Below are 19727 nucleotides of genomic sequence, written 5' to 3' on the forward strand. Positions count from 1 at the left end.
TTCCTTTTTTTTTTTTTTTTTCCCCCTCCTGTGGAACCAGGGATTGAACTCAGGCCCTTGCGCCGAGCCATCTTCCCAGCCCCCTGGATTTCCGTTTTAATTCGCGGGTAGCACATCCTCCAGAGCCTCTGCCTCTGCCCCTGGTGCCGACAGGACTCGTGCTGGAGTCCCCAGGCTCATCCTCCAGCTTCCGGTCGCTCATGGTGCAAGGTGCGGCCAGCTCCCAAGGAGCGCGTCACGTGCCAGTGAGAGGCGTTCTCTTTTTTTTTCTTTTTATTGGCGGAACATGGGACGGAACTCAGGCCCTTGCGCTCAAGCGCTTAATCTACTGAGCCATCTCCCGGCCTCCTGAGAGCTGCTTTCTGGAGAGAAGTACTATTGCACGAGTGCATAAATTTCATGCGTATTTAAATTTCTTGAGTCTGAGCTGTTGTCACATGCGGTCTATGCCTTCATCATTGATCTGCCTTGCAAAAGTCTGCCGCGCTTATGTGATCTTCCACAGCCACCAATCCCATTATCACATGCAGCTACCTGCATGGGCAGCATCTTCCCAGCTTCCCAGACCCGACTGGGACATCTCCTCCTATGAAAAAATGGTTCTGAGCTAGTTGATCCCCATGATGTCGGGCGGTTGTACTGCCTTCACCCGATGTCTTCCAGACTGGATCTAAGCACTTCAACCAGATGTCTCACGACAGAGCTCAGCTGTCCTGAGAACAATTCTGTGAACGTGTCAAGAAGCAGCAGTCATCTCTCACTGACCTCTAATGTTTCTGGCAGTGCTTGCCACATCATAAATGTTAAATAAAGATTTGATAAGTGAATGGTGAAAGAAATAAGCAGCATTTATTATTCTCCTCATTAGTGTTCTTTGTCTCCCTAGCAGTGATTAAAACAGGGTTTTATACAACCCTTCTCCTGGTGCTACTCCAGGCTTTTCACTCTAGGTCTTAGCTCAGAATGAGAGGACTACTCTCTGCGTTTGTGAAGAACCTAAATTCTTTATTTTCACTGTTATCATAACTTTAACTTCTCTTGCATTTTACAAGTCTATGAACAATTTTACAAAAGCACCTCCTTATCCCTTCATGTTTCCCTGACAGCTGTTAAAGTAGGCAGTAAGTATGTCAACAGTTTGAGCATTAGCAAGGATTTCAGATCAACCAACCACTCACCAAAGGACTTGGCTGCTTTTTTTTTTAATCTTGTTTTAATACAATGATGAATCCACTCTGATGATAAAGCTGTTCAGCCAATTCCTCAGAACACGCTTTGCAAAATCAGTGGTGATTAACAAATCAGTTAGCTTGGGCACAGAGCTGTGCTTGCTTGCCCGTGACAGCCTGGAAGCCAGTTTTGATACTGGCAACAGGGCATCGAGAATGACAAGTTCCACACTGTAAGAAACAGAGCCGGGTATTCTTCTGCAGAATTATATCCGGTAATCGGCATATGTGATAAGTGATATATTCCTTGATATATCTGCTTAAGACATTTTCTCTCTGTTTCTGTTGGAATTTCCCTTTGATTACAAGTTGGTTATTGCCACCTATAGAACCACTTGTACCCAATTCTGCCAATAAAAATGCAAGATGTTTGGGCTAACAATGTAATAGTTTACAGATATCTGTAAAGTCGACAAAAGAAGTTTTCTTGGTTCCTACTCAGGAAACCTGTGGAGGTTTCATGACAAATTTTCTTTTCTCTTCTGCAATCATATCTGGATTCTTTTCCCTCATGATGTTGAATACTTGAGTCAGTAGCTCTTTGTATGTGTAGTTTCTCTCTGAGCCTGCCCAAGCAGGGCCTGTCTGGTTACTGAATGAAAGAAATGCTATTATCTTTTTGGCTGTCTTCATCTTCTAAAGCTTCATCTTTTTCTAGTATTTTATTTTCACTTGGGAATTTGACATTCTTCTTTTTCTTCTTTTTATTTCCAAGCATAATATCAAGGTCATCCTCTGGTTCAGCTGGCTCTTGGATGTCACTTTCAATCTTAAAATCCTTTATACCAGGGCTGGAGAGATGGCTCAGTGGTCTAAAGCACCTACTTGGAACAAGCTTGGCAAAGCACAGGGACCGCAGTTCAATCCTCCAGCACCACATACCAGCCAGCCGCGCCCCCTGGTGGGCTGAGCTGGCCACACACACACACACACACACACACACACACACACACACACACACACACAATGTTAAAAAAAATCCTTTATACCTTCTTCCACTTCATCAATCTCAAATATCTTTTTTGGTTTTTTTTTTCTTCTTTTTCTTTTGATTAAAGAAATTCAAGTCACCTAGATCATCAGAAGCATCTTTCTTCCTACTGTCCCCTTCATGGGATTCCACGTCCTTGTCTTCAGTTGGTTCTGGTTCTGCTTCTTCTGTTTCTGAGGGCTGGGTTTCTCCCATCTGGGCATCCCCTTCCTCATCTAACATAGAAGGCTTCTTTTTCTTCTTGCTCATAGTACTATCAAAAATCATCTCATCCCTGGACATGGCTAAGCTCACGTGGACTTGGCATAGATAAGAAGTGAGACGGGTCAGTCCCAGGCCCGGGCGTCAGCGCTGCTCCTCCTGATACTACTAGAAGCACCACACTGAAAATAAATTCTTATTTGCCCACCTCCCTGGCCTTTGTATAATAATGTTATACGTAGAGTAGGTACTCAGGACTGGGCATGGTGGAGTAATCCCAGTGCTGTGGGAGGCTGAGACAAGAGCGTCTTAAGTTCACACCCAGCCTGGGCAACTCAACAAAACCATGTCTCAAAATGAAAGGAGTGTAGCCCCTTTCCCTTCTGCAAAGGATCCATCTCCCCACTGCCTGCTATTTTGCCCTATTTGTATTTTTGGTTTTTCATGAAAGAGAGGCCATGCAATTTTAGGTTTGTGTGTCTGATTTATTTAGTTTAGCATTATAATCACAAAGTGCATCCATTTTCCTACAAATGACTCAAACAAAAGGAGCTAGAGGTAGCTCAGTATAAAGACCCTGGACCCACAAACACACAGAGTACTTCATTACTTTCTGATGAAGTTGTGGACTGATTTGTTTTAGAACATTCCCAGTGTGTTTATTTTCTTTCTTGCATGACTTCACGGCACATGACTCTGCTCTCGTGGGGAGTTGGTACCAGCACACCTTACTTGTCCTTCACCCTCTTCCCACCCCTTTCCTCCTCTCTTCATCTCTTGGCCCCTCTCCCTTCTGCAAAGGATCCATTTCCCTACTGTCTGTTGTCTGCCTGTTATTTTGCTCTCTTTGTATTTTGGGTTTTTCGTGTAAGAGAGACCATGCAATATTTAAGCATGTGTGTCTGATTTATTTAATTTATCATTATAATCTCAAAGTGCACCCATTTTTCTGCAAATGACCCAAGTTTATGTTTTTCATGGCAGAGACATGTACTACTGGGTATAAACACCGGACTTGCCTCATCAGTTCGTCTGTTGGTGAATGTGCAGGCTGCTTCCAAGATGTAGCTGTCGTGTGTGGAGCTGCTATGGATGTGAGGGTGCATGTGTCACTGTAGTAAGATGTCTTCAACTTTTCTTTAAATTTTTATTTTATTTTTAAAGACAAAATAAGGAACAGAACAATATCAAGTACGACATGTAATTTATTTTTAACTTTTTGATTAACATGTATTCATTGCTATTAATGAGCTTCTGTGTGATATTTTTAGTTTTTTAATGTTTGATTTATTTATTTATTTAGTACAGTCTTGCTACCCAGCTCAGAGCCATAGTGATCCTCCTGTCTCAACCTCTCTAGCACTGGGATTACAGAAGTGAGTGTGTGACCATGTCCAGTTTTGGTGGCTAACACAGAGTGCTCAGGGTTCCAGGGCAGGCTTGATATGTGGTACTGGGGATTGAACCTAGATCCTTGAGCTTGCCAGGTGGGTGCCTAAACCTCTGAGCTATCTCCCCAGGCCTTCTGTGTGATATTTTAGTACTGGAACACAGCATGCACTGATCAGATCCAGCCTTCCTTTATCCCTCCCCACCTCACCAGTTTCTAGCAATCACTACTTTACATTTTCTTACCCTTTCTTAAATTTCCACATGCAGTCCGTCTCTCTGTGTGTCTGGCTTATTTCACTTAGCCTAATGTTTTCCTGTAGTCTAAATTGTAACCGAGTTTTGTCTTATTCTGAAATCTAAGCATGTGTTTGAGAAATTTTAATCAATTTATGCAAACCCTAGAATATGTAGAGGTGCTTCATGACTTCCACAAGAGGCAAAAAAAACATACATACAACACACATATGTACACACACACACACACACACACATGCACACACACTACTAACAAAGCTTTATCTTTTTGTGTATTTCTTTTTATTTGTTTATTTATTGGATAAAAGGTCTCAGTAGACAGTTCAGACTCATATTGATCCTCCTGTCTCAACCTCCCCAGATCTGGGGTTACAGGTATGCACCACCACACCTGATTTCAGGGCCAGCACAGAATGTGGTACTGGAGATGGAACTTGGGTCTTTGTATTTTCCAGGCAGGTTCTTAGACTGCTGAGCTATCTCCCCAGCCCCATATATTTCTTATATTGATATTTCAGAGAGATTTTATTGGAATAAAATGTTCTGATAGCAAAAAAAGTTTGCTTCCTTTTTTTAGGAAGAGGGTCTTGCTATGTCATTCAATCCAGGCTTGAACTCACTATGTAGCCCCACTGGCCTCAAACTCCCGGAAGTCATTCTACCTCAACCTCCCAAGAGCTGGGATTACAGATGTGTGCCACCATGCCAGGCAAGAAAAATAACTTTTTGTAAACTATAACTATACTAAAGCTTGAATCCATATTCATGAACAAGTCTGTCACCACTTTTCTGGAATAAACATGGAATTATTTGCCCTGAATTCTACAGGGGTTTTGGGGACAGCCCCACACTGTAGTTGGTAGTGATCTGTATGCCTGGTCTTCAGTACGGCTGGGTGAAGGTGCTGGAATTTTCCAGTGGAGGCCACTGATCAGCTGTAGAGAACATAGCACACACAAGGGTACTGGTGTCCTAGTTAGAGGCCACCAATGAGTAAGATGTTCTTCTTTTGCTCTCTGGCTTCTGGTCTCTTCATGTGACCTCTCCCTCTGGTACACACTCACCTCACTAGAACCACCCACCATGAAGTTCTCGCTAGAGATCAAATCTATGGGGATGATGCTTACTCTTAGACTTTCAACCTCCAAAACTGTGAACCTTGAAATTGAAAATACTTTTATTCCTTATAAAGTATTCAGTCTCAGGTAATTTGTTATAACAATGGAAAACTGACTAAAATGCCTGGTTTGCCATTAATTTGGGGACTAAAATTTATATAGAAATTTGTTTCTACGAGATGCATGGGATGAACTAGTCTCTTGGAGTGTTTTCACACAGTGCCAGTATTTGGATCAGAAGGCTGTGGAATATTTTCCTGTTTAAAATTGCTTTATCCCTGGGAGGTAGCTTTTTGGTTGTAGATATGTGAAAGATGAACTAAATGTTCAATCATGCTACCTAGGAAAACTTAAAAATCCATAGATATTAATTTCTTACCTTGCATTATTATGAGTGATCTTATTACTCAGAAGCAAAATAATAATGTATATTTTCTGTTTTTCACTCATGCAAGAGTGTAGAATTATCCCATACAGCAAATGTAATTATCCCGCCTTCTAAATCTAAAAAGTTTTATTCAACCGCCATAAGCATATTCAACAAAATTCAAGTGGGGGAAGTTACCTTCTATTTAGGGAAAAACTATAATCATCTTTTTAAACAATTCGTCCAAAAAGGCTGTAGAGTCTGATGCAAACTTCAGGCCAGGTGTGTGTCCTTTGGCTCATGCTCGCTCATAAACCCTGGTAGAAGTGACTCCATTCATGACACACTCCTAGGTGCACAAGCAAAAAAAGAAGAAAACGAGGAAGAGTTGTAGATCTTCATGGTTCTACACCATGGGTTAAATTATATTTCTCAGTGTTTAAAAGGTAATGACAGTTTTTCAAACGATATTTGTTTTGGATATGCATATGATTTAGGGAGACACAAAGGCCAAATACAAGTCTTCCTCTAGGAACCTGATAATCTTTCTTGGAAGTGGATAAGACCAGCAGAAACATACAGCTCAATGCACTTTGAAGAGAGAGAAGGATTGCCTGGACTGGGAGCCAGCAGGGTGGGGCTGAGCACCCCAGAAGGAGCAGAGAGGGCAGCTCTGTGGAAGAGTGCGTGCTCGGCAAGCGGGAGACCCTGGGTGAAATCCCCAGCCCCAAGAAATCAAGCAAGTAACCCTAAAACAAAATCAACAACCAAAGAAAGAAAACGCAAACCATGAACAGCAATTGCCAGAGTGGAAAAATAGTTCCAAATTACCCTTTTGTTCTCTGTAAGAAGGGTATTATTTTCCTATCTAAGTTCTAAGAAGGTGTACCCTACTTAGCTTCAGAGATAAACAGTTGAGTCAGGTAGCATTATCCGAAGCAAAATAACGATCTTTAGATAACCTAATGGTAGCACCTAGAAAGTACTCACCACCACCAACTTGTCGCCCTCACGTTTTCTTGTTATGGTGGTTGATTTTCCATCCCATTTCTGCACCTGCACCAGGGCACCGCCATCTAAGGTTATGATGCTCTGTAAGCACAATGCAGAAGGATTGCAATTTGTATATGAAGGCCAAAAACAAATTTAAAATGCAACACATTGGTTCAAAAAAATATTGTGAGATCATTAGCAATTCTAAATCACAGTGATACATTGCAACAAACCAACAAAGTCTTGAGAACAATAGCATACAACATATATTTATATGTACATAAATTATGTTAATCAATTTTAAAACTATAAGGACAATTTAATAAAAAGGGAGGACAAACTTGATTACATATCAGAAACAGTGTGATCTAGGTGTCAGAATTCCGGGTCTCTGATGACAGAAGTTGATCCCCTGCTACTATGAACCTGTTGTTATGAAGTAGTTTCCAACAGGCAATAAGAATTTAATAAACAGGTGTTCACTTTGCATCAATTCCTTAGTCTTTACCTTGGCTTTCCTGTCATCTGCGGTGAATTCATCAAATTCCTGGCCCAGTTTGAAGGAAATCTCAGTATTTTTAAAGGTACTTTCTGACCTAATGGTGAGCACATCTCCATTGATACTGATGATCATGTTGGGTTTGGCCATGCCAGCCACTTTCCTGGTGGCAAAGCCCACTCCTAGAACGAGGAAAAGAATAAAGGCAGGTTTACATTTCCTCTCCTTCTTTGTCAAAAAGTCAGAGCGATGTGTGTGGACACATCTGTGAGCACGTGAGATCAGGGTGCAAGGCACCATCAACTTTCTTCAGGCCTCCCTCAAGAGCTCCTGAGGATAAGCGCATCACGAAACAGCCAGGGAACACTTGACGTGCAGTAGGCATGGTGTAGGGTTATTCTTTTCTTGTCCTTAATGTAATTCCTCTGAAGACTGTTGCTAATTTTTGGTAAGAAGGTATACAGGATCAAGTCTTCCAATATAGAGATATTTTCCCACTATCATTTTCTCTATGAGCCACTCATGGCAAACTTGACCATTTCATCTCTCCTTAGATATTAAAATGATATTTAAAGTTAAAGGCAGAATTTTGAGGCTAATATAGTCATTCAGTTAGAAGACTATTTTGAGTGTATAAAAATCACATTTCCTGTCAGTTACTGCCAAGTGTAGATTTCTGAGCTTCTTTCCCAAATTATTGCACTGTGCAATAAAGATTGTAATTTCTCCAAAAAAGACAAAAATGTTTTCCATGTTTATAGCATGTTACAGTGAAGACAGCGTTCCCAGTAAACTATAGAGAATATTAGAAAAACAATGAGGTTTCATCTGTGAAAACTTTGAAATTCAAGAAACTGATGTCTTACGTCAGCATAGTTTGATTCTAAGGTAAGTTTAGAATAATTTGAACCTAAGTTACAAAGTGGAACATGTATTTATTGAGAAATGTTAAATATGTACCTTATGTGATATACCTTTTTACAGCAGAGAGTAAAAGAGGGATATATTTTCTAGTGTAACGTATTGGAGCAGCAATTTACAACCCTACACAAACAATGGTAACGTGACACTGCCTGTTATACAGAATTTCTGACAGCCATAGACTTGCTGAATTTTGCTCACACACATACACACATACACACACCAAAAAAAAATCTAGGTTATTTGATGGCAAGTGACTAAAGGTTAAAAATAGGGAAGAGCTGAAAGAGAAATTATGAAAAAAACAATGCTGTGGCTCTGATGTAGGTTTCTGTTTGAGCAGTCGCTGCAGTGGGGAGACAGTGTATTGCTTCATATTGCCCCTGCTCTGTTACAAACTACAACAGTGCACGTCTGCTGAGGAACAATGTAGATAATGGATAAAACATGAAGTGTGATTGGAAAATGCTAAGTTGGGAGCAAGTGTTTCTTTTTCTTTTTTTTTTTCTTTACTTTTTTTTTTTTTTTTTTTTTTTCTTTTTGGTGCTGGGGATTGAACTCAGGACCTTGCGCTTGCCAGGCAGGTGCATAGGCCAGTGAGCCATCTCCCTGGCCCAAGTGTACTTTCTTAATTGACTGCCCACTCATCTTGCCTTAGAGCAGCCAGCTGCATTTGACAGGCATCAAGTGGCTTTGAATGACAAGTCTCTGTTAATCAAATCCTTGCATTTTTCTAGTGCTATGTATTTACAGCTAGTTGATATTCTGGAAAGTTATGTCTTTCTCATGCTGAAATTTCTGATTTCTCTCTGCACTATAAACAAGAAAAGAGTAGTTACAGATAAATAAAAATGTATACTGTACAATTGAGGATTATTTTGAAATTGAGGAGATTAGATCCCAAACTCTAATAAGATATGGTGTAAAGTTCTCTCCAGCGTAGTCATCTTGGATCTCACTTTGTTACGTATGAGGGTTAGGAGAGAAAGGACTTTCAAGCCGAAGCCAGAGGAAGAGGTTGTCTCTCGACCTTCATTGCTATAGTGCTAAGGCGACCTGGCATTCACACAACAACACATTGACAACATTAACAGAGTCTAAAACTTTGCAAGCCTCTACTATAAAAGGGATAATATATCACATATGTTATATATTTAACGTTACTCAATAAATACATCTGCAACTAAAAATCACATGGGAGAAACATTTAAGCCCCTTAAGGAACATATTGTCTGAAATTAACATTGTGTTTGTCATAAAACAACCACACATGTTAATGGATTGATATTGAGACTGTTCAACATACATTTAACAAAATGCAAAGAGAAATACAGTGGCTTCAAGTTCTGCATACTACAAATAAATATGCTTCTCTTTCCAAGTTATTGTATATTTTGTATGGGAAAAGGGAGTGAAAAGGAAACAGGGTGAAAGAACCACGTAAACAAATGAAAGTAAAATATTGTAATTAAACTAAAATCCTGTTTTTATATAGTCCATCAAAATTTTGTTTAGGTCCTTTTTAATACTGGTTCACCTTTAGGAAGCATAGGCTATAGCTCTCACTCAGAAAATTTCCAGAAATAGACTCTCACCTGAAACTTCTGCAGCCTTTGTATAGAAAACAGCATTGTCACTTCTGGCCACTGCTTACAGTGTGAAAATCCAGCTATAAGCCTTCCCCACCCAGAGAAAAACTTACAAGCCCAGTCACCCCGTGACACATTTTCTTACCCACTTCTTTCATGTAATCATCAAAGTTCTCACTGGAGACGAGTTTCCAGGTACCTACAAATGCGTCACACATTCTGTGAGCTTTCTGGGTTTATTCTTTCAGGTGAGAAAGAGGCTGCAGTTTTCAGGAAGGTGCTGTGGCCCTCTTGAGTCCAGATAACACCCTTTTAAAGACACTCACAGCATGTGACTGTGAGAGTAACCAATTGAGAAAGATACCAGATCATTTCCTTCATTGCCAGCCTCTGTATTTTTTTTTTTCTTCTGAGTCATGTTTTTAATAGAAATTTCTCAACTTTGGTTCTCCCTGGCAAATGGTCACTGGACTTGGAGTACAAATTATTTTTAACCACAAACAGAATATTTTAGAAATTCCTGATTTCACTGTTTAATGGTCAGTGACTTGAATTTCCTCCTATTATGTCCATACATATGTATCCATTGTAGAGGGGGACAGTTACCTTGGAATGAGCTATGACCCTTGTTCTCTGAGCACCTATTTTATTAACATTGTAATTGTGTAGTTCACTGAATTGAGGAACATAAGAATTATCTTGGTGATCCTTAGATAAAAGCAAAGAATTCTTAAATAATTATCTCTTTGGACCAATACTGTCTCAGGAATTACCTGACAGTTAAAACAAAATGCATAATGCATTTTAAAGTGCCTCAGCTTTCAAATTTCAAATGTTAAATATAAATTTGAAAATTTCATTTATCTACCAATAATCTAAACTGTAGGTTTAATTAAAATATTGATTTAACCTGACTTCCTCCATCTTTATGTGTAGTATAAAATACATACCACATTTTGAAGTCAATATTATAATATAATATACAATGTATACTGAAAAATTCTCAACTGACTATATGTTAGAAAGATAATAGGGGCTGGTGAGATGGCTCAGTGGTCTAAAGCACCTACTTAGAACAAGCTTAGTAAACCACAGGGACCACCGTGGTTCAATCCCCCAGCACCACATGCCAGCCAGCCCCGCCCCCTGGTGGGCTGAGCTGGCCACACACACACACACACACACACACACACACACACACAAATAAATAAATAAAAATTTTTAAAAAAGAAAGATAGTAGTTAAGATATGTTAAGTGAAATACACTACTTCGATCAACCTATTTCTTTTTACTTTCTCAATATGACTACTAGAAAATTTTAGACTACTTAAGTGGTTCACATTCTACTTCTCTTGGAAAAAAATTATACCATATTAAAGTTCTTTTGTTTATTCAATACGTGAATCAGGTACGATGCTAGTCCCTAGGGACTCCATAGTGAGCAAGGCACACCAGCCCTTGCTTGTTCTCAGGAGCTTACATTCTAATACTGGAGAACATAATATCCAAAGAGACAAACCAATAAACCTGTTGCTCCTACATAGTGCTGTGCTTTAGAGCAAATGGAACAAAGTAATGTGGTGAAAGGGCTGCTGTGAAAGTTGGCTGCACTAGAGACCTTTCAGGAAGGTCCACTGAAGGAAGAGGATGATGTATTTAGTACAGGGCCTCACTATGCAGCTTGCATTCACAGTGTTCCTCCTGTGGTCAGTCTCCCCAGCATTGGGATTACAGGTATATGCTATATGCTACCATGCCCAGACTCAGTTGCTGGCTCAGTGTGCCTCAGGGACGAGGCCTGTGTGGCATGTGGGATCAGGGACTGAACCCTTGTCCTGGCACTTGTCAAAGCAGGTGCTTAGTCCACTGAGCTAAGGAAGTAGATGATGGATTTATCACCAAATGATGGAAAGACAGCCACAGAAAGAGCAGGAAAAGAGCATTCTGCTGGCTTGATTCACCTTCAAGACAACACAGCTGGGGAGAACTCCTATTCCATGACAAATGTTTAGATAGGTGTTCCCGGTGAGCCGAGACCAGACAGAACCCATTAAGACAGAAATGTCTGTTCAGGTTCCTCTACTGTTAGAAGCCAAATAACTAAATATTCAACAAAATACACAGAGGAATGATAATTAGGTAAACTAGTGAGAGCCTATCACTACTCTTATTTTTAAAAACTTCAAAAATATTTCTGTGGGCCAGGAACATCATCTTCCTATGTCAACATATTTCAGGCATGATTATCATTGAGGAAATGGAATAGTTGAGTTTTTTTCTAGAAATAACCCCAGGTATTTAATGGCTTAATGGCTCTGTATAAATAAGAACAGTTGTAATCTATAGAAAAATGTCTTGGCAACTTAAATAGCAATGAAAGAATTAAAGTAGGAGAAAGCTGTTGAGGCTAACTGAGAAGACCTCACGTTATCACTTGTGAAAAGTAATTAAACAGGCTTAGTAGACAGTCTTACCTGAACGGATGTTAAGTTTAGAAGCAGTTAAGTTTATACTCACAGCTCACAGGCCATCCATGGAATAGCAATACATTCTCGCTATGTATGAGGCCCCTAAGTTATGTCTTGTGTAAGGACAGACCTTTCAAGACAATAAACCACTCCAAAATTTAATGGAGGGGTCCATACTTCATGCTCTGGAGTGTAAACAAACCAAAGCAACTGTTCAGTTCTTCCAGAAATTATTTTCATCTGTCTTTAAGACTTGAGGACATGGATAGGATGAAATATTTTCTTGTCAGATCACTGACATTTTACCACAGCGCGAATGGGCTGCTGTGTGTATGAAGTAGTACAGAACAAGCAGAAGCATTCAACATGCACTTTTAGTGCAATAGTCTATAAAGAATATTTTCCCTAACCATTAATGAAGACAATTCAAATTAACCAAAATTTAAGTAGTCTTCAGTTCTTTAAAGCTAGATATCATACTACTTACACTTTCAAATATTGTTTAATTATACAGTTCATATTGACAAATAATTTTCAAGAAATATTTTTTCTCCTGCTGTGCTGAAGGCGCTATGCTACTTGGAGTAATAGAATATAAATAGTAAGTAAGACATGACTTCTGACTTCCTTGAATAATCCAACTTTCCATTTTAGTGACCAGTCTGAGGCTAAAGTAAAACACAGAGCCTCTTTTAAAGTGTTTCATTTTAATAATCATGTTGAAATAATCATTTTTTATGAGACTATTGCTGCTCTACCAGTTTTTCAACTTTCAGAATCTTATATTAGCACATAAGCCCTGTAGGAGAAACACTCATCCCCTCCTGTCTCGCATCCCTCACCTTTCTTCTGTTCTGAACTTTGTCCCATGCATGACTTAAAGATCCTAGCATCTTGCTCATTCATCAAAGAATGGCATTAATGAGCTAATTAACAAAAGGAACCAACTAGGAAAGTAGGCTATAAATTCATGATTTATGCTCGTGAATGTGTTTTAAACCAAGAAAGCCATGGATTTAGATGAATTTTGGAAACATAGTAGCCCTTGGAAGAGTGACTCTAGCGATCAGAGTGGGCAGATACAAGTCCATTCAAGGGGTGTCGCAGGTCTGAGCACAGGACACGGCAGTGAACTGATGGGACAGCGGTGGGAAAAGTTGACAAATTACCCAGAAAGATTTTAGAATATTGCTTCTTTCTAGAGGGGACTAACATCCATAAGTATGGTGCAAAGGAGACAATTTGTCCTTGATTATGAAAAGAATTTCTACAGCAACAACTACATTATTGATACATGTTTAAATAACAGCAAAAAAAAAAAAATAAAATAAAAAATAAAAGTCACACAGGACAGGATGCTTCCGCGGCATCGCGAGAAAGCGTCTGCTGGGGCACGAGCCTCTCTTTGCTTTGGACTCATGAATCTGGGCGCGAGCCCCTGACACTCATTACTGACTGGGACAGGCACACCGGGCTGGGCTGCTTGCCCTTTGTCCTCCAATGGGCAGCTTACCCGGAATGCCTCCCTCTGACCTTTTCCCGTGTTTATTTCTTTTGGAGGAAATGAGAGTTTTTTTGTCTCACAATTTTTAAGTTAAAGAGGAAACATACCTCTTTCTGGATAACAAGGAGCAGAGACAAATCCGTAATGAGTTTTCAGTGTGCGTTGGTAGCAGGATAGGTAAGGGTTCATGCTGAGGCTCCCTGGTATTTGAAGCAAAGTTCCCTTATTAAAGCGTTCTTATTACCTAAGTCCTGGGGTTCGTTAGAAACCTTAGCAAGGAACTTATGCATGTTGTGACTCTCAGTCCCCCATGAGAACATTTAATATAGAAATTGTTTTACATATTCTATCCTAGATATAAGAGGCAAAGTCAAAGGCAACCCTGTGTAATTCTGAGTATCATTCATTGTATGTATTTACAGTGACTGATAATGATCCTGGGAGACTCTTGACTCTTTGACTTCAAAATGGTGATAGTTTTGAGAAGAGTGAGTAAGCTACAGCAGGAGGTGGCTAATTACAGACTTGAAGTCGGTTGTGTAACTTCTTCACTTACCCTCTTACTCATAAAAGAGATTCTTCACGCATGACACAGTGGGTGTAAGTAGAGACCACTGAAGAGCTGAAAGGGCACTTTCTCAACACAAACTGTCACCTGCTTTGCCTTATTCAGTGAGGTAAACAAGATGATGAACTGTGTGTAGGCAGAAGTGGACCAATCCACTAGGTAATCCAAAAGGGAATGTATGGGGCCAGTGAGATAGCTCAGTGGACTAAGCGCCTGCTTAGGCAAGTGTGAGGCCTGGGGTTGGATCCCGGGTACTGCATGCTGTACAGGCCCCACCCCTGGGCATGCTGAGCTGTCGAATGAGTCCAGGCGTGGTGGCACACAGCTTTAATCCCAGCCTTGGGGAAGCTGAAAACAGGAGGATCACTACAACTCTAAGATTCATAGTGAGACTGTGTACCAAATACAGAAACACACACACACACACACACACACACACACACACACACACACTTTGTTCCCTTCATTGATTCACATAGCATTAAGTTATTTGTCTTCTAATTTCTGCCTATGAGCCCTCTGGGAGTAGGCTGGGTTTTATCCATCCTGCATATCTCAGGCTTAGTATTACTCATGTTCTGTAGTTCTTCATGGAGTTGGAGAAAAAAATAAATTGCATTAATTTGAATCATATTAAGACATAAATAGCGGACAGCATCATATTATTGAAAGTATTTGCACTACAAAGAAAGAAGCTGATTGGATCCTCAAAATTGTGTGTAACAGAACAAAGAAGACGCTTTAGTTTGGGGCAGTAGAACCAATCTGATCTAAAGCAGTAATAGTATGAAAACTACAGCGTATGTTTTTAAGATTGTGTCTTCAGTCCACAAAGAATAAGAGAGCCCTGTTTCTTTCAAACTCATATTCCTGACTTCACCTTTACTGATTTCAGTCCATTTACTTTTTAGATGCTTTAAAAAATTGCACATATATTGTGTAATTCATTTTTTATTGTGTAATTTAAATTACACAAGTAGAGCTAAATCCAAGGAAGATTTTCAGCCATATATTTAATAAATGCCCAATAAGTGGCAGCCATTGTGCTTATGTTCTAGTACGAGTATGAATAAAAGTGGGAGAAGACACATGAGGGCTGATATAGTGTCATAAAAACTATAAATGAATATCCTGAATCTATTGAAATGAGCATGCTTATATCTTATAACCTGAGCAACTAACTTGAAGATAGAAATATGCAATATAATAACCATTGTTAATTTCTAAAAATTTGTAAATAAAGAACCATGGACTATGATGCGGCTCCATGATAGAATGCTTGTCAAGTATGCATGGGGCTCTGAATTCAATCCCCGGTATCTCGGAGACAAACAAGCCCACAGGGTGCTGTGAGACTAAGTGCTCCCATAGCTTTGGGAAAGGCCTCCCAAAGCCAGACAATTGAAATAAGCCAAAAGGTTGCCTTAGAGTGCTGTGCACGGTGGGGTGAGAGCAGTCCCATTCCACCATGTAGAACAATTCATGGGGTTACCTAGAGGATGCTAGAAACAAGCAGTAGTGGCAGAGCTTCAACTAGTACCCAGGTTTTCTAAGTCCGTTGTTCTTTCGGTTAAGCTACATTCCTACTTTGAGAAATCTTAGAACCTTCCAATTAGTAAAGTGGATTTTAATCACGAGCTTTGTGCAGGTTTAACATGGAACAGGATTTAAGGAACATGAGATTTCAGTTCATTTCTCCCCTAAGTCATGACCTTTTACAGTCCCATAGCACCTTGTGCCTCACAGCTGTCTGTGCTTGTTTCTGATGCCAACTTAGGAGCTTCTTGAAAGATGACTTCTATCTCCAGAGTATTTCTGGGAAATAGTAAACACAGTTTCTGATCTACAGTAGACACTTAAACATAGGTTGAAGTTGGGTGTAGTGACACATTCCAATAATCCCAGCACTTTGGGAGCCTAAGGCAGGGATTGCAGGCTAGAGCCCACTCTGGGCGACTTAGTGACATAGTGAGATCCTATCTCAAAATAAAAAATAAATAAAGGGCTACTGGGAATGTAGCTCAGTGTGAGGCCTTGGGTTCAACATCCAGTACCATCAAAAGAAGAAGAAAGAGGGAGTGGGCAGCAGGAGGAGGCGCAGAAGGAAAGAAAATAAAAATGCCTGAGAGTAAAGGAAAAAAAGGAGGAGGTAAAGAAAGAGAAGAAATAAGATATAGAAAAGAAAAATCAAGGAAGGAGAAAAGAGAAGGGAAATGGAAAGAATGCATCCTTAGGATGAACATAAATACCTGACGTTGTAGAAAATAAGAGATGCTTGTACTCAGATAAAAACAGCAGATGGTGACAGATGCCTCAGTAGGCACTAATCATGACCTGAGGCTGGTGAAGAGAAAGAACAGGAGCAGTTCCTCCAGGAGCAGTTTCAATTACAAGGAAACACTGAGTTTCTTTCTGGGAGCGCTTTTGCCATGACACTTCCACCAATGAACTCTGGTCCAGTAAGAAAGCATGGACGTCAGGCATCTGTGAACTATATTTGCCATCAGGGTGTTGACTTCCCTCTTGATGACAATCCTCTGTCACTGGGTGAAATGTGCATTCCTGCATTTATCATGTAGCTTGCCAAGATTTTCTACATCTGCAGATTAGTTTTGCAGCTGCAAGATTCTTGATCAGAGTCCCTGCTCTGAGGCTAGTATCGTTCTTTAAAACTTTGTCATTACATTGAAATTTTCATTCAGTGGCTGTTAACGGACCTGTGACAATTTTGTGGTTGCCTTATATTTATATTGCATCATAACCAGATGAGCTCTGGAGTTCGACCTGCTGAAATCCCATTTCTACTATTCAGGAGCTGATGACCTTGGGCAGATACTTCAGTTTCTATGACACTTGGCTTTCCTATCAGAAAAGCTGGAAAACTACCTTTTCTAGTTATTGTTTAAATCAGTGACATTGAATGTCAAGTATCTTGAATTTTGTTTAGCATATACTTCCCTTAACATGTGACAGCGAGTAATATTAGTATAATCATAATAATGCAGTCACAGGAGACAAATGACATACGTGGGAATGTGATCTCTGAGCTGACAAGAATTGGAACATCTGTGTCAGTGTAGAATGGCCTTCTGCAGGTAAATCTTTGGCCTTACCATTTGGAAAAGGCAGAGCATTCTTTCAGCAACTGTTCTGACTTAAATGTGTATTCTTGTGATTAATTCCAGATGGAGACATTCATGAGATTCAAGGTGAGTTTTCTTGACATCGCAATGCAGAAAAAGAATGTTTCTCATCAGGAAATAAGGACGTATCAATATTCTCTCCCTCGCATCGTGGAAAATTTTCTACCCCAAGTGGGAATATTTTTAATGTTTAAAAAATTAATGTTTTATACAGAAATTCAAACTACATAGGTACATTTGCCAGTGATCTTAGCTTTTAGTAATTCAGTGAATATTCTTTCAGTCATATATATATATATATATATATATATATGCTTACATATATAATATAAAAATTAATTTATTGAAGGCATTAGATAACATGTAAAATTATGTGTATAAAGCTCTTCCATATCCTTTTTCTTTACTTAATAAGGCACCATGGTCAACTTTTTATGTTGGTAAATATGTTTGTCTCATTTTTCTGAAATTGTTGCCAAATATTACATTTATGTATTTCTGGGTAATAAATGCTTACAGGTTAGAATCTATGTGCAAATGTAATTGTTATATATATTTAAATATTGTACATTATTAAAATGCCACCCAGAGTAGTTATGTTCTTTAAAGTTCCACCCACAGTAAATGAAATAACCTATTTCCTTAGTGAAACTGACTTGAAATTAGACTTGTTTTCATTGGTACCTATCTATTGAAATAGTCACCATAGGCAGAAATTAAGTGCTGATAAACACAAACTTGAAGTCTGGGGAGATAGTTCAGTGGTTTAAGCATCTGCCCAGCAAGTGCAAGGACCCAGGTTCAATTCCCAGTACAGCATGATGCACAGATCCCTGAACCCCGAGTGCACTGTGTGGGCCATGGTGGCATGGTGGCTCATGCCTACAATCCCAGTGCTGGGGAGACTGAGAAAGCAGCATCACTATGAGCCCATGCTGTATAGTGAGACCCTGTACAAGAAAAAAAAAAAGATTTAAAAACACAAGCTTGAGTCTAGAACAAAAGCTAGAAGCCTACCTACAGACAGCCCAGTTCATAGAAGTAATCAGTCAGTACCTAGTTGGTGCCAGACTAAGAACCCAACCTTTGAGCCAAAATAATGAAAAATATGGCTTGGAAAAGGTGAAATAATTGAATGGGCAAATAAGTAACATTATGTGCATATATTAGTATTCATGATTTTCTGCAAAAAGAAAGCTAAGTGTAGAGTCTACAGCACTTCTCCTGAGAAGACTTACTGCAAACAGTTGGATCTCTTCAAATTCCAGTGGAGAGCAGGGGCAGAGAGGGCCTTCCAATGGGTCTTCTCATCTGCCTTTCAAATGATAAGGCCTGAAGATCGCAGGAACTATGCTTGAGTCATGACTGCTCTCCCAAGACCAATCGAGACATCGTGCCTTATTTCTCCCCGCTGTGTCTTCTAGATGGTTGACAACCTGCAGGAATAGTTCCCAGGGAAGTGATTTCCTTCAATTAGTAAGTCTAAAAAGCAAGTTTGAAATACTCTATTTTTCTGAGATAAGAAGACTCATCTTTCTGATTCTCATAGATGCTTATTCTCATTAGCATGACTATGAGAGAGTATTTTATGTGTATTAAATAATGTGCTGTATTAATGGGCCTATCCATCAGGGAACTAGGCCGCTTAATTACATTAAGTGTAAGTCAGCAATAATATGTGGTTATGCAAAGAAGGATTTAAATAGCACAGATGTTCCTTTAAAGGGAAATAGACATAGAGAGAAGCTTAGCACAAAGTCTGAGTTAGCAACTGGCAAATGTGGATTGTATTTCTTAACATCATGATTGCCAAAAAAAAAAAAAAAAATGATTGCCATGCCAGAGTGCACCCCTGGGACCCTCTGCCCATTTCTTAACCCTCCCGTGGTGGGCACACTGTGAGGCTGCTTCCTGTTCATTAGTAGTGCATAGAGCAAGGAGTGCTACCAAGAACAATTTGCTTTGCCTACAAAAACACATCAGTAATTATACAAGGGCAATTCAATGAACACAAATTTCTTTGTGTGTCTCTATTGAAAATTGCTTTTACATGCCAAGGAGCTCCCATCTGAAGACCTGAAATCCAAGTCACTCCAAATCTAAGACATTTTGGGTGCTAGGATAACACCATAAGTGGAAAATTTCACCCTTGATCTCATGTGACAGATCACAGTGAAAATGTACACACACAGTAAAATATTGTGTAAAGTTACCTTTAGGTTATGCCCAGCAGTTGTACATGAAATATAAATGAATTTCATGTTCATATTTGAGTTCCATCCCCAGGGTATATCATTTTGTGTGTTATGCAAATATCATAAAATCTGATAAACAAAACTCTACATCTGAAATACTTCTGGTTCCAGGCATTTTGAATTAAAGAAATTCAATCTCTACTGTTAAATATTGATAATTAAAAATTCCAGGTAACTATGTTATCTACTACAAACAAAGTTAATCTTACAATTATTTCTGAGGAGATTAACTG

At 39.5% G+C, this 19727-nt stretch overlaps 1 protein-coding gene and 1 pseudogene across 1 annotated transcript; both read right to left on the minus strand.

Moving 5' to 3' along the window:
- Window positions 1-1301: 1301 nt before the first annotated feature.
- LOC101560682 lies at window positions 1302-2502 on the minus strand (annotated as a pseudogene).
- A 3165-nt stretch (window positions 2503-5667) lies between these two features.
- On the minus strand, window positions 5668-9857 carry Fabp4 (fatty acid binding protein 4). The gene is made up of 4 exons (XM_004643097.3): window positions 9701-9857; window positions 7055-7227; window positions 6544-6645; window positions 5668-5902 (listed from the first exon to the last, which is right to left on the minus strand). The coding sequence occupies exons 1-4, from the start codon at window positions 9771-9773 to the stop codon at window positions 5852-5854; spliced, it is 399 nt and encodes a 132-aa protein (XP_004643154.2). The 5' UTR covers window positions 9774-9857; the 3' UTR covers window positions 5668-5851.
- Between the last annotated feature and the right edge of the window lie 9870 nt (window positions 9858-19727).

This window comes from Octodon degus, unplaced genomic scaffold (assembly GCF_000260255.1).
Source record: "Octodon degus isolate 3935 unplaced genomic scaffold, OctDeg1.0 scaffold00165, whole genome shotgun sequence".
Taxonomy (NCBI): Eukaryota; Metazoa; Chordata; class Mammalia; order Rodentia; family Octodontidae; genus Octodon; species Octodon degus.